The following is a 14,126-nucleotide window of genomic DNA, read 5'->3' on the forward strand; positions in this document are numbered from 1 at the left end:
GTAATGGGAACTATCTATCCCCCATTTCTATCATAGTGCCTGAAATATATAGGCATGTGATATATACTTGAATGTTTGAACTATATAGGCATGTGATATGTACTTGAATGTTTAATATAAACCTATTACAATGTCCAAGAGCAGAATTTGTAATACAAAAGAAAGCACTTTTCTTGGATTTTGTACCATAGGAACAAAAGTTTTAATAAATTCTTGAGCTTTTTCCCTAATTGATTTTAAAATCTTTTAAAATGTTCAGATGTTAGGGAAATATTATTATGGTCAAATCACAAACATGTGAAAAGTCAAACGAGGTCAGGTCTGGTGTTCTCTGTGGGATGTTATCAAGCTAAACAAAAATTTTTCTTCAGTGTGCAAATTATGATAGACCATTCATTCATGAATTTTCCACTTATTCTACCACATTGGATAACCTATTCCAAATGTATCTTAAATAGCATTTCCTCTTCTATTAAAATGATTACATAGAGTATTCTCTAATTCTAGTATTGGGTAAATAAGCTCATGCCCATTCTATAGTTATAGATTTTTACATGTAAGTCCATATTTTTAGACTAAATCTAACTTTTTCATTGCAGCCTCATAAGAAAATCCCTGCCCTTTGCCCATTTCTAAACGTCCTCTAGCTCTATTTTGTTATTTTTCAAATGTGGCTAACCAGAATGCTGTATTCTAGGTGTAGACACACCACTGATTCTTACAAAAAGTAGTATGTCATTTTCTTTTTCTAATATTCTTCCTGGTATTGCCCAGAATGGGGGGTTGGGTTTTTTAACTGGTCTCAGTAGTTAATTGATACAGGGATACTGTATATGGCAACTCCCTTTTTCCTAGGCCATAATTATTTGAAGTCCTCATCCATCCAACTATAGGTATTTTTTCCTCTGAAATGCATTTATCACTGTATTTCACACATTAAAGCTCATCTTCCCCTTTTCATATAATCACATGAGATTTTTCAACCTGTTAAGTCTTGGTGTCATCTACAAATTTTTAAAATGATATATTGTGCACTCATTCTCCCTTCGAGATAATTTGTGGAAATGTTACATGAACCTAGTTTCAACACTAATTCCTGGGGAACAATATCCACTATTGTAAATATGTTTCCATCCAAAGAAGTTCTCATTAATCCCCTTGTTTTTTAAAAAGTCAGCTCTCTGTTGATGACAAAATACAACTCTCAATTCCTTGGTAGCTTACTGCTTCGTTTTTTGGCCCACCCCCAAAGTTGATATATTTTGTGACCTTTGACTTGGTTAATAGGTTACAGCACCTTTGCTGGGTTTGGACAGGAGACTCACCAGTCTATGGCTGCCAGGATCTCCTCTGGAGCCCTTCTTTAAGGATGCATGTGAGAGCTTCCAGTTCTAGCCAGAGAGGAGAAAAGGGGGCATAAAAGCAGTAAGACCCAGAAAGTTGCGCTTTTGTTATATTTACTTACATTTTACTACTTGGTGAATATTAATCTTTAAAGATTTGCTAAATATGAGAAGTGAGCATAAACCTAAATTTATTAGTTTGCTAGTTAGGAGATTCAAGGATATAATATTTTAACTTAATGTTTTTGGAATATGTCCATGACATAAATCCCTGTCTTCAAGGGATCTCAAGAAACCACAACCAGACAGACATATGTAGCCATCAGAGTAGATAGTCTATTCACTGAGGATTAGATGCAGCATTTTTGGCCAGATGAGTATTTTATTCTTGACTCGGTGGTACACAAGGACAGTAATTTTAGAGTAGAGCTTCTTAGAATTTTTCTTGATTAAATCTGAGTTACCCCACTTGCCATCTATCCTGAGAGGGCGAGGTGCTCAAAACAGCCATTAGTAGAAGATGCATATAAAGGGTTTTATCACACCTGTCCCTTCACTGAAGAAGAGGGGAATGGATTGCTCTCATTAACTGTTGGACCTGCTTTATAGGATACGAGCTGACATTATTGCTTGTCGATTTTGAGATATGTTCCAGGATATAATCCAGCCAACTGTATAAGGTTGACTTGAAGTTTTCTGTATAAAAATGCAGGCTTCAAACTAGGATCACAATAAAGCTCATCTCTTCCCAGCTGCTTAGAAGCCAAGCTTTTGCTTTCATGCATACACCCCTCTATACTACTGACAGATGGCAGAGATACCCTCCAGTGACTATTGCCATCAGGCATGAGGTTTGCTATTAGTAGTAGTTGAAATAATGTGGCAAGTAACAGTTCTACCTGCTACACACACCCCCATTTGGACAAGATTTGTCTTAATATTCAAGGATCATATACACCATGACATATATATGAGTCAAGTAAATGTTAGGCAAATCTAAAAATCTTTCTTTTTCATTAGGACTTTGTCAGACATATCTTTTATGATCAAATCTTTGTTTTGGGGGATATTTGCAGATACCCTATTTTAATCTTTGAAAAAGTCACTTAACAGTTCATTAAAGGCAAAAATTTGGAGAGGAAATTATATAATACCTGTGTCATGCAGTTTCAGTATAATAGACATAATTTAGAAGCATCTAGCTTTCTAAATGTTTGAATTACTAGAATATATGACTCATTTCATCTCTGAAATTTGAAAATTTCCTATTGAATACATTGCTACTATACTATTTGAGTTTTTATGGCTACATTCTGTGGGTTGCATTAAAAAAAAATACATGTTATATTGTTTATGATCAGAAATTGGATCCAGAAGCTCAAGCTAAGCAACCCCTAAACACAAGAATATCCAAAAGAACCATGTCCGTAGAACTCTCATTAGAGGTAAATTGGCTTGGGGATTATCACAGAACACATACTTATTAAGTTTGTTTCAGCACATGAGTAAAAAGTGCTTCAGCTGCTCACATTGATGTAAAAGTTGATACAGGCCCATACGTACAAATGTAGTCTGTAATCGAGTTTTGAATTGCCTTTACCCAAATCTGAATATTTGCATATTTTCTATCTAGCAAGTAAGTGGGAGTACTCAGACTGCTAATATTTCTTTTTTTCCCATTCCAAAGCAGCAGTCTAGACTATTCTTTTCTGACCATGTGAAACTTCTCAAGTTTTAGATTTGGTTTTATTTAGGACTCATGCTAGAGATTGTCTTGTTTATTAATGAATCTTTTTTGGTGACTTTCCCTTTGTATCTAGTCTAAAATTCTTTAGAAGTCTGTATGATGTGAATATGTTTAAAACACGTGTGCCTTCCTTTTCAACTCTGCTTCTCTTGAATCTAAGTAGGCCTTATTTTTCATATTTAATCTGATGCTAAAACTTTTCAGTGTCTGTTATTGGCAGTAAAAACCACTCAGATCAACATTAGCACATACTCCTTACACATGATTATTTTTACACTTTTCATTGGCCTGAATATTGGTTACCCCTGTAAAACTTATTCTAGGCTACACTCAACAAATTTGGGGGGAAAGCATAACATATGTTATGACAGTGTAATACGGAAGTTGCCAAGGAGTGTGTACTTGATATTTCCTTTCTCCTTAATTACCAAAACCACTTTTGTGTTTCACAGATGAATCAGCAAATGGCTGGAATGAACATCACCAGTGCTAGCAGTGCTGTGGGTTTTGGCCAGCCCCCTAATACAACAGCAGGATGGTCTGGAAGCTCATCGGGTCAGACTCTCAGCACACAGCTGTGGAAATGAAAACTGCAATAGGAGTTTCATCCAGAATTATCACCACCTGACATTCCTTGATAAATGCATCTAGTTCCCCTGTTTATTCATGTACAGATTCTTTTTCTCCCCCAGTTGTTCATATTAAGAATTAACTGACTGACTTTGTTGGTCTCTATTGATTAAATTTGATGTGGTAAAAAGCAGGTTGAGAATCCATATTGATGTCACTGGCAGCTTTTTTCATACTTCACATGATTTCATAAACTATATTCTTGGAGAAGCTGCTTAGTCAATTTCCATAATCAGTTTTATTCTCAATAAGATTATAGGTCTACTGTTTGCATATAAGGGAAGTAGTTATCATGTTAGTAATGCCTCTAACAGTATAAACCCTGCCCCCAAATTAGCCAGTAATCCTGTAGAAAGGTACTCTATGAACAGATGTTTAATCATATAAATAGAATGTAAATGTATCACTGAGCACTGTTTTCTAGTGTATCAAAATTCTTTTATTTCATCATTCATTTCACTGTGATGTTGTTATGGTGTGCTTAACAGGGAACATGGTTAGTGAAAGGAAGATAAACCTGGATGTTACCACAAAATTTAATCTGTTCAAAGAATAAAGAAATCCCAAGTCTCTTCTCTGAGTCTTCTGTAATTGGGATCACTTCTTGTGTACATAGTGCTAAGCTGCAGAGCACTCCTTGCACTAGATGCATACAGGGTATCTACAAAATAGTACTTTTAATCCTTGAAGGTATATCCAGGTTTATGACAGTAATTGTGTTTACATTTTATGGTGCCTAGTATTGACAAAATGTTATTTCCCTATATTAAACAGATGAATCCATCAACCTTTCTTGTGGGTTTTATTTCCTTAGCTATATTTTGCCACTGATCTTGAAGGAACCACTTAGTGCTGAGAGGTCAGGAACAGCACTATCTCTCATTTGTTCCTAAAAACCTGTTCAGTTTCACCAATTAAGATGTTAGGGGGAAGGAGGAGGAAAAGAAGCAAGAAAAAAAAGCTACATAAAAAGCAAGTAGTTGGAAATGTTCCCTTGAAGCATCATTTTCTCTTGATGATATATAGATCTTTCAGGTGAATGTATCTAACTGAAATAGTGAGGGGAAACATGCAAACCGAAGGAAGACAAACCATCCATTTTTACACCATCTGATTTGTTTACACGGATGTCCATCAGATGAAAATCAGGGCTGTTGCACTGTAGAAGAGTGAGCAATACCTGAATGCTTTTGCAGGCTAAGCTTTAGGAGGCATCATTTGCCCCAGCCATCTGTCCGTCATGGTCATGCAAGCCCCGTTTCCCTCTTCAGGTTAGACCTCAATTTTAACAGTGTCCAGGTGGTACTTTGGCTCATTAGCTAGATTGACCTTTTCTGTTCGAGTGTGCCATACCAGAACCTAAGGGAAAAGAAAAATGTTAGTTTAGGGTAGGGCCCCTAATTGCAATTAGATTCAAAGTTAAGCAACACTGATAAAATGAATGAATACCTTGGTGCAGTTGTTTGCTTTTGGTTCCAGTTCCTCAACTGTTGTTATCTGTTTTAGAAAATCAGATTCTTGCATCCCTGGCTGGGACCCACGGCGCTTAAATACAGCTTTTGGATTGGACAAGATCACTTGAAGGCTCACAGCAAACCCTTTGTGAAAAGTAAAAAGGTTTTAAAGAAAAAAAAAACTGGAGTACTTGGATTTTTATCCATCTAACTTGGTTAGAAAAAAACAACAACAAAAAAACCCAGTCTTTACTACCACTTGATCCAGAACCCAATTCCTAGCCCTTTCTCTGTGAACTTAGCCACAGAGAGACACTAACTCAGAGATTCATTGTGAGTGTAAACCTGTATCTCATGTCTATCTCATCTTCCTTTGTATACACACAGAATTTTCATAGTCTTATTTCACTTTAAGAAATCTTTCTGGACCCATCTCTTAAATAAAGTACAGGGTACAAACAGGAATGCAAATCCATTCCGGCTTCCCAAAACTCTCTAAAAATAAATAAAAACCAACAGTGTCCTGAATTGTTCTATTATGACGTCAGCTTCCAGAAGAGGTGAGGACATCTCAACTTTTAAAAATCTGGCTAGATATCTGAGTGAAAGTGTGGTATAGAGGATAGAGTCAGGAGAACCTGGGGTCAAACTCCACATCAACCATTTAATAGTTGTGTGGCCTTGGGCAAGTCACTTCTGATGTTCTCTAAGTTTCCTTTTGGTTCTAGATTCACAATTTTTATGCCCAGCCTCATGGGGACAGCAAGTGAATTCATCAGCTGATGAAACCTGAAATCCCTATCAGTATGATCTATCATTTTACTGTGTACTCTGCATCAAAATTAGTACTTATTTTGATAAAAACCAAAGAACTACTATGCTGAAAGGAAAAAAAATCTAAAGATTAAAATAGTATTAAGTTCATGTCCATATAGATTTCTGCCTAACTAGCCCTAACTTTGAGAAAAGTTTAATGTGTAAAATGGAAAGATCATACAAGTTCATGCTTGTTTCTGGTCATAGGACTTTAGAGCTGGAAGGAAATGTCAAGATGAATTTTTTTCACCTTTTTTGAATAACATTATATTGTAATTTATCACACAGTGGAACAGTTATACAATGAAAACCAGAGTTCTCAAAGAATCCATTAATACTTACTATGCAGTGCCATCTCCAACTCAAATGAATCAGTATAATTCAAACAAAAATGGAACATTTTGAAGGCCCACTTATTCAAGTGCTTTATAAAGCATCCTACCAAGTACTTAAACAATTAGAAATTAGTCAGCACTGTTAGAAATTCCATGCTTCCCTTCTCTCATGCCATCCGGTTCAACATAAAGTTGAAAGGGGGGAAAAAGGCATACACTGAGAGGTAAAACTATTTAACAATCAGGAAACGGATAACTTTTGTGATATCTAACACACTGAGTAACGACCTTCTTAATATACTTTTTCTCCCACTTAATTTTATTTTTTCCAATTACATGTAAAGATAGTTTTCAACAAATCACTCTTAAAAGATTTTGAGTTCCAAATTTTTTTCTTCCTCTCCCCTCCCCAAGATGGCAAGCAATCTAAGGCAGGTTATACAGTCATTAAACATTTCCACATTAGTGACCTACACTAACTTAATGAACCTTTTTCTGCACTGTCCACAGTGGAGCAGTCAGCAGGCAGTACAAAAATGTACCCAGAACAGTAGAAGATGGGAGATGAGATAATATACAGTGAGAATGATCTACTCTCATGATAACCCAATTGCCTAGCCAGTATCACTGTTCTCTTTCTCTGTAGTGCCCATATTCTCCATTAGTGCTAGGCAGACAAAGAAAATGACTTTTGACTTCTATGGGTCTCAGTTTTCTCATCTGTAAGATGAGGGGTTCAGGAGAAGCATATGGCTTATATATTTGACAACTCTTAGAAGAAAAGTTACAATGAGAACAAGCATCCAACGTTTGCATTCAAGTAAGTATCCCCTGATGACTCTGTTTTAGAATTTCTCAAGATTTCAGTTTATTTGGAAGGGACAAAAACTTGTGAATAAAAGACTTGGAAGATGCTTCTAAAGCAACATCTGCATCATCAATGTTATAAAAGTGAATAAAAGCAAGCAAATACTTAGGGAACACAGTAAAGGAGTGAAGAAAATCACACCTGGGGCCTTAGGACAAACAATTGGATGGGTCTGATAGATGTCACCTCTAAGTCTGGAGTAAGCAAATCAGTTCATTCCACCTCTCCAAGTATAGTATGGACTATACCATGGGGAGCAAGCCAGCACCCTAACTGCGTTTAGCTTTGGTAACAATGACCCTTCTCCCCGTTACCAATGAGTCATTGTCAAATCTCCATGCAAAATGAAATAAAATCTCAATTGTTGAGGCAAAGGCTGGGGGAGAGATACCAGCTAACTTCTTGTTACCTGAGGTATCAGAGGAAGATCGTACTATAGAGACTTTAAAAACACATTTGTCCACTTTTTTGCCTCAGTATAGTCTACATAAACCTTTTCCTTGAAGATTAAGGCCATCATTGTAAACACCAATTCTGTACCATAGTGGAACTTTAGAATAGTAATGACAACTTATTTCAAGAGTTTAAGCTTTATAAAGTGCTTTGCTCACAAAGTGTGTGAAATATTGCAGATATCATTCCTGTTTTCCCAATGTGGAAATCAAAGCATTGATTGGTTTGGTGGCTTGCCCACAATCACAACACTCAGAGAGGTGTGCTGAGATAACCATAACTTGGAAATGTTGGAAGAAAGAAAAAGGGAGGAAGGAAAGAAACAGGAAGACAAAAAGAAGCCCCTATTAGTTGAGAACCAATTAATCAAGATTTTATCCTACAAAATGTGTCTATAAATAGAAGTTTTCTTGCTAGTGTTCTTACTTTTCCTTTCTGATTACATCAGAGACTCATAAAATTGGAAGAGACTTTAAAGATCTAATCTACCCTCCCACTCTTAAATCTCCCTCCCCCCAAAAAAAAATCTGATTTAAGAGAATAAAGATTACTCTAACTGGTGGTGAGTCAGTATTAGTCACTTTGACAAATGGAAAACCTGAAGTAGATGGCTTCCTAAGAGGACTAGAGTTCCAGATTCTTCAGTAGTAAACTTACATTTGTACTACAATGAGATTCTAAGCGGCTTGAGGGTCACTTTTTCATTTTTATAAATTCCCTCATGAACACTACAGTCTAAAAATGACAATAATTTATATAGTGTTTTAAAGACTTGCAAAACATTTTACATGTTATCAGATCCTCACCGCAACTCCATGAAGTGCTATTATTCTTGTTTTGCAGATAAGGAAACTGAGGCTGAAAGTAAACTTACCTGTGATCATATAGCCAATAAGCGTCTGAGTCAGGACTTGAACCCAGGTCTTCCCCCCAGATGGTCACAATTCAAAATAATTAAAACTTAAGATGGCCCAAAAGACAATAGAAAGATGTATGCTGGCTGTAGTAGGCATGACTCACAGCCCAAGGTATATAATAAAAGACATCATCCATGACCTATATATGTCAGGAAAAGGAGGTGGACTGGTCATGTTTGTCAGGCTAACATGGCATATGTGTTTCATTGATATCAACAAAATATTAAATGAACCAGAGGAAGATCTTTAGTATTTGGGGTAAATCCTTTATGGAAAGATATGAAAAAGACCTGTATGAGAAATACAAAGTATTTTAGTATATCTCTAGGAGCACTGAGAACACAATACCTTGCAAATAGCAGGCACATTTTATCAATATTTGTCAAACTGAATCGACATTTTTACAAAGCACTTTCTCATTTGCCTTTGTAAGGGCTCTTTGTGATAGGTAGGCAGCTAGCACTGTGACTTGCCCAAGGTCACAGGGCTAAATTAGTGATATAGCTCAGATCTGAACTGGAGTATTCTCACTTGGAATACAATACACTTCTGGTATAACCACTTGAACTTGCTCTAAACATTGTAAGCAACTGAGGCAGCAGATCATTGGTATGGCCCTCACAGTACAAAGCTAGAGACCCAGCCAATCACCATGCAGTGGTCTAGAGCCAGGGGAAGGGAAGGGAACCTGCGGCCTTGAAGCCACATGTAGATCTTCTAGGTCCTTGGGTGTGGCCTTCTGAGTCCAAGTTTCATAAAACAAATTCTTTTATGAAGGGGATTCTTTGACGTTTGGATTCAGTCAAAGAGCTGCACTTGAGAACCTAGAGGGCCACATGTGGCCTCTAGGCCACAAGTTCCCAACCCTTGGTTGGACTCTAGACCATAGGTCTAGACTCTAGAGCAAGCCTGTACAACCTGTGACTCATGGGCCACTTAAGGCCCTTGGGCCACTTGCGCCATGCCAAAGGATTTCTGGTGGCCTGTGAAAAAAGTAGAGGAAAACCTCCTTTGTAGAGGAAATCCTTTGGTGAGCTGCAGGTGGTGCATACCTGCTCTAGAGCAACCAAAGGCTGATAACAAAATGATGCTCTCTGTGCTTGTCAACAGTCATTCTACTTTTTAATGAGGATGATAGTATACAGCCATACCACACATCAAGTTAAATTAACATCATTTTGCAATAATACTACAAATACATAATAAACAGACCTCAAAGATGTGGTGATGCCCTTGGTCCAATCCACAGAAAAGAACTTATGCCCACATTGTCTGTTCCTCGTGGAATAAGTCCTCACTAGTTAATTATGACAAGAGATAACTGGCACAGTGAATAGAGGGCTAGGCCTAGAAACAGGAAGTTGTTCAGTTGTTTTAGTCATGTCTGAATCTGTGACCCATTTGGGAGTTTTCTTGAAAAAAATACTGAAGTGGTTTGCCATTTCCTTCTCCAGCTCATTTTAGAGATGAGGAACTGAGGCAAACAGGGTTAAGTGACTTGCCCAGGGTCACACAGCCCTGTGTCTGAGGCCACATTTGAACTCAAGAAGATGAGTCTTTCTGACTTTAGGTCCAGCATTCTATCCACTGTGCCACTTGGTTGGCCTAGAGGCAAGAAGGACTGAGTTCAAATCCAGCCTTAGACATTTACTGGGCAAATCATTTAATTTCTGTCTGCCTTACTTTCCTCATCTGTAAAATGATAATAATAGCACCTACCTCATGGAGTTGTAAGACTAAAATGAGATATCTGGAAAATGCTTTGCAAATCTTAAAATACTATTAATGCTAATTATTAGTTATAATAAGTTACATAGGGCATTTGCACACATCTCATTTATTCCTCACAAAGGCCCTGTGATAAGCACTACAATCATCATCTCCTTTTTACAGATGAGGAAACTGAGATTTACAATTTAAGTTGCCCCTTATAACATAAACACTTTATAACAAAAGTTCAGAGAAAGGGTAAAGTTTTCACCAGGAGCAGACCATTCACATCAAAGAAGCATCTAGCTGATTGATTTTCACACTCCTCCCTCTCCTGCCCAGTTGTCCACTGACTGCTCACCAGCTGCAAATGTCAGGGAGCCTCATGGTTTGGGCTTCCAAAAAGCCTGTTAAACAGCACATACAACCAACCCAGGCCACTCCTGGGATTTCTTACTAAAACTCCAGGTCTCCACAAAGACAATTTTGAAGCTTTTATAGTCTAAATCTGACCACCCTGAAAGCATCTCCAATTTATGACATTATTGCTATGGAACAGACAATCCTCTGTCATGTTGTTTCCAGTAGTGATATTTTCTCAGAACCAATGAACGATATTTGACATGCTGTCTGTGCTTTTCATGTTGTCTTCAAGCTAGTGAATGTATTTCTACATTCTCCTTTCAAGAAAAATAGGACCCCATGGGGCAGCTAGGTGGTGTAGTAAGAGCACCGGCCCCAGAGTTGGGAAGACCCAGGATCAATTCTGGCCTCAGATACTTAACACACCCACCCAAAAATCTGGCCATGTAACTTTGGGCAAGTTACTTAACCCCAATTGCTTAAAAAAAAAAGAAAAGAAAAATAGGACCCCAGTTTGTTGGAGGTTAGCATGAAAGTAATATGTGGTCATTTTCATCAAATTTCCCTCATTCTCTCCTAAGATTTCCTACATTCACCTATGTGACTTGCTAAGATAGTTTGGAACGTTTTCCTTTCTTTTTCTTAAAAAGTACTCAAAGAAAGTTCTTCCAACTGTTAAGACAGAGGTCTATGCTGGGTGTGCAATTAAAGGAGTCTGACAGACTGAAAACAGTCATTCTTTAGCTGTGAAGTATTCTTGGGCATCATCTGCTAAGGAAGAAAAGGGGAATCTGCCATTAAATGAATTCATGGGTAGCAAGGTTAGTCAGAAAAAAAAAATCCTTTTACCTTCATAAATCTTCACCCAATTTTATCCATTTTCTAATCAAAAGTAAATAAGACATGCTTTTGGAGCATCTACCTCAGTCATTTTTGTCTATTTCATTCTGAATAAGGTCTTTAAAGGAAGCACTGCAATGCTGCTTGTCAAGAGCCAGCTATGGCTAATTAGGCCAAGCCCTCAGATGCTTCTCCTGGCATCCTGTGATTTACGGTGCCAGTCTGCTGAGTCAATAGCCTAAGTGTTTCTCTGTGCTTTCTTTGAAAAAATGAGGATTGAGTTCCTAGCTGATTGGACATTGATATTCAATGTACTTCTTAGACAACTATTTTCTGAATGACACAAATGACAATTTCTTATCCTCAAATGATGTATTTTTTTCAAAGTGTGAATTAAAAGAAACTTTTTTAGAGGAGAGGGCCCAGAAATTTTATAACCTTTGAGGCATCTGGAGATACACTGAGGCATTATAAAAACAGGGTCAGATTCACTGCTCTAAGCAGTTGTAGAAAACATGAAATAATCATTAGATCACAATTCTAAACTCTATATTTTAAAATGAGGAAACTGAGGCCCAGATAGGCTAAATATCAAGTGGCAGAGCATATCTAAGTCTGATCCCAAGTCATTTCTTTTTCCATATCATGATGTCTGTAGTTTGTATTTCTTGACTTCATTATGATAGCCCACTGCTTAAGGGAAAGTTCACCAGAGCACAGGGATCACAGTATGGCCCCACAATGAGGGATTCACAAAGGGAACTGGTGCAGTAGCTCACTTCACTTTTCCCTACTCTCATTTAGCCAACAGTTAAGATTCTACCAACAACACTTATCAATCACCTCAATGTATTCCAAGTAGTTTAACACATCTGTATCTACTTTCCCTGAGCTGGCAATAGACATTTCTCTCCTACCTGCCATTACAGATTGCCTCTTTTTTTTTTTAAAGTAAATTCTGTTCATTAGAATAATTTTTATTAGTACCGGCCCCGGAGTCAGAAGGACCTGAGTTCAAATCCAGCCTCAGACACTTCACACACACACACACACACACACACACACACACACACACACTAGCTATGTGACCTTGGGCAAGTCACTTGACCCCAATTGCCTATCCAAAAAAAGCAAAAAATGTATTATGGATATTTTAATATATTTATATATAAATTTTTATGTCCTAAAGCAGCTTGTGGTAATGGTACCTTTATAACCTGAATGCAAGAAAGATAATATTCTACTAAATATTCTTTCTGATCTCTATACAGAATAATCACTCACTAAAACTAAGCTGCTGGAGGCAAACAGCAATGAATTTGAGGTCAGAGGACCTGGGTTCAAATATAAACCCACCAAATTGTTCTCTACCTCTTCCACCTCTGACCTGGCATTCCATCTCCCTTTCCTTGGGTCCAGGACTTTGATTGGTAATAATTTACCATATCAGGGGCGGCCAGGTGGATCAGTGAGTAAGAGCACTAGCCCCAGTGTTGGGATGACCTGGGAATCGAATCTGGGCTCAGATACTTAGCACCACACCCAGAAATAACTGGCCATGTAAACTTGAGCAAGTTACTTAACCCCAATTGCTTAAAAAAAAAAATAATTTACCATATCAAGCCTGACCTAGACCCACTACACTTCTCCCTGGCTATCTTCATGCCATGATGAATGGCATGTACTCTTTTTTGTTACCTCTTCCAACTTTCTACCTCTAGCCATGGGAACATTGATCAAATAAACACTACCATTCACAGAGATGATATTCAATTGCCCTATTACTCTACTTACCATCCCTGTGGCTTCTCTGGCCAAAATACTCTTCCTTGGCCCCCACTCTTATTAGAAAGTAATTCCTTAAGGGCAAAAACTGTCTTGCTTTTTGTATTTGTGCCCTCAGCATTTAATGCCTGGTACATGGTAAGCATTTAATAAACGCTTTTTATTTCATTCATTTCTAACTGCTACTTATTACCTTGGGTAAGTTATTATAATCTTGCTGAGCCTCAGTCTCTTCAATTGTAAAATGGAAAGTTTGCCCTTGATGACCTCTTGAGATTCCTTACATTTCTAAACAACTCATATGAGTTGATTCTATGAGGCCACAGGGGCCTGTTCCACCACCATATCAGCTGCCTGTTCCCTTGGGAATGACCAGTAATGGTAAGTCCCTGAACTGAAACCATTAGATATCATGAGAAGGCCCAGCCATGCTGCTCCACCTCCATTTATTGCTGCCTGACCGCCCCCTTTGTCTTCCTCCCCAACATTAAGCTTTGACTTCTCTTATTAAAATGTAGACTGTTGAGAGTAGGGACTGTCTTGTTCTTGGTTTTGTACTGCTTAGCACCATGCCTATCACACAGTAAATAATAAATGCTGTATCCATCTAAGGTGCTTTGTAAACCTTTAAGGATATGTGTGTATATATATATATATAAATGCTTTTATTATAGTTATGATCGTACAGCCTCCAAGGCCCCTTCCAATTCATTATGGAAGTACCTTTTGAAAGCCGAGTTGAGTGAGTGAGTTTTATTACTTTGCCACTGAGTAATTATATACCCTTTTCTCTCCCCATCTAGAAACTTACAAGAGGAACACACACACACACACACACACACACACACACACACACACACACACA

General features: G+C 37.7%; 2 protein-coding genes across 8 annotated transcripts in view; one reads left to right on the top strand and one right to left on the bottom strand.

Annotated features, from left to right (window-relative positions):
* Nucleotides 1–4,507, top strand: part of SMAP1 (small ArfGAP 1) — a 242,915-nt gene extending 238,408 nt beyond the window's left edge. For all 7 annotated transcript variants that reach the window (XM_069070730.1, XM_069070732.1, XM_069070734.1 and 4 more), the window contains one exon: nt 3,543–4,507. In XM_069070730.1, coding sequence (XP_068926831.1) covers nt 3,543–3,677 — 135 coding nt within the window. In that variant the 3' untranslated portion in view covers nt 3,678–4,507. The remainder of the gene's footprint in view (nt 1–3,542) is intronic.
* Nucleotides 4,508–4,845: 338 nt separating this feature from the next.
* The window catches only part of B3GAT2 (beta-1,3-glucuronyltransferase 2), a 94,437-nt gene continuing 85,156 nt past the window's right edge, over nt 4,846–14,126 (bottom strand). Inside the window, exons 3-4 of the mRNA XM_069070735.1 lie at nt 5,170–5,318; nt 4,846–5,079 (exon numbers count right to left, since the gene is read on the bottom strand). Of these exons, the coding sequence (XP_068926836.1) occupies nt 4,993–5,079; nt 5,170–5,318 (236 nt within the window). The 3' untranslated portion in view covers nt 4,846–4,992. The remainder of the gene's footprint in view (nt 5,080–5,169; nt 5,319–14,126) is intronic.

The sequence above is a fragment of the Petaurus breviceps genome, unplaced genomic scaffold (assembly GCF_028583685.1).
Source record: "Petaurus breviceps papuanus isolate PSGF00001 unplaced genomic scaffold, PetGlider_PUasm1.0 90822, whole genome shotgun sequence".
Classification (NCBI taxonomy): domain Eukaryota; kingdom Metazoa; phylum Chordata; class Mammalia; order Diprotodontia; family Petauridae; genus Petaurus; species Petaurus breviceps.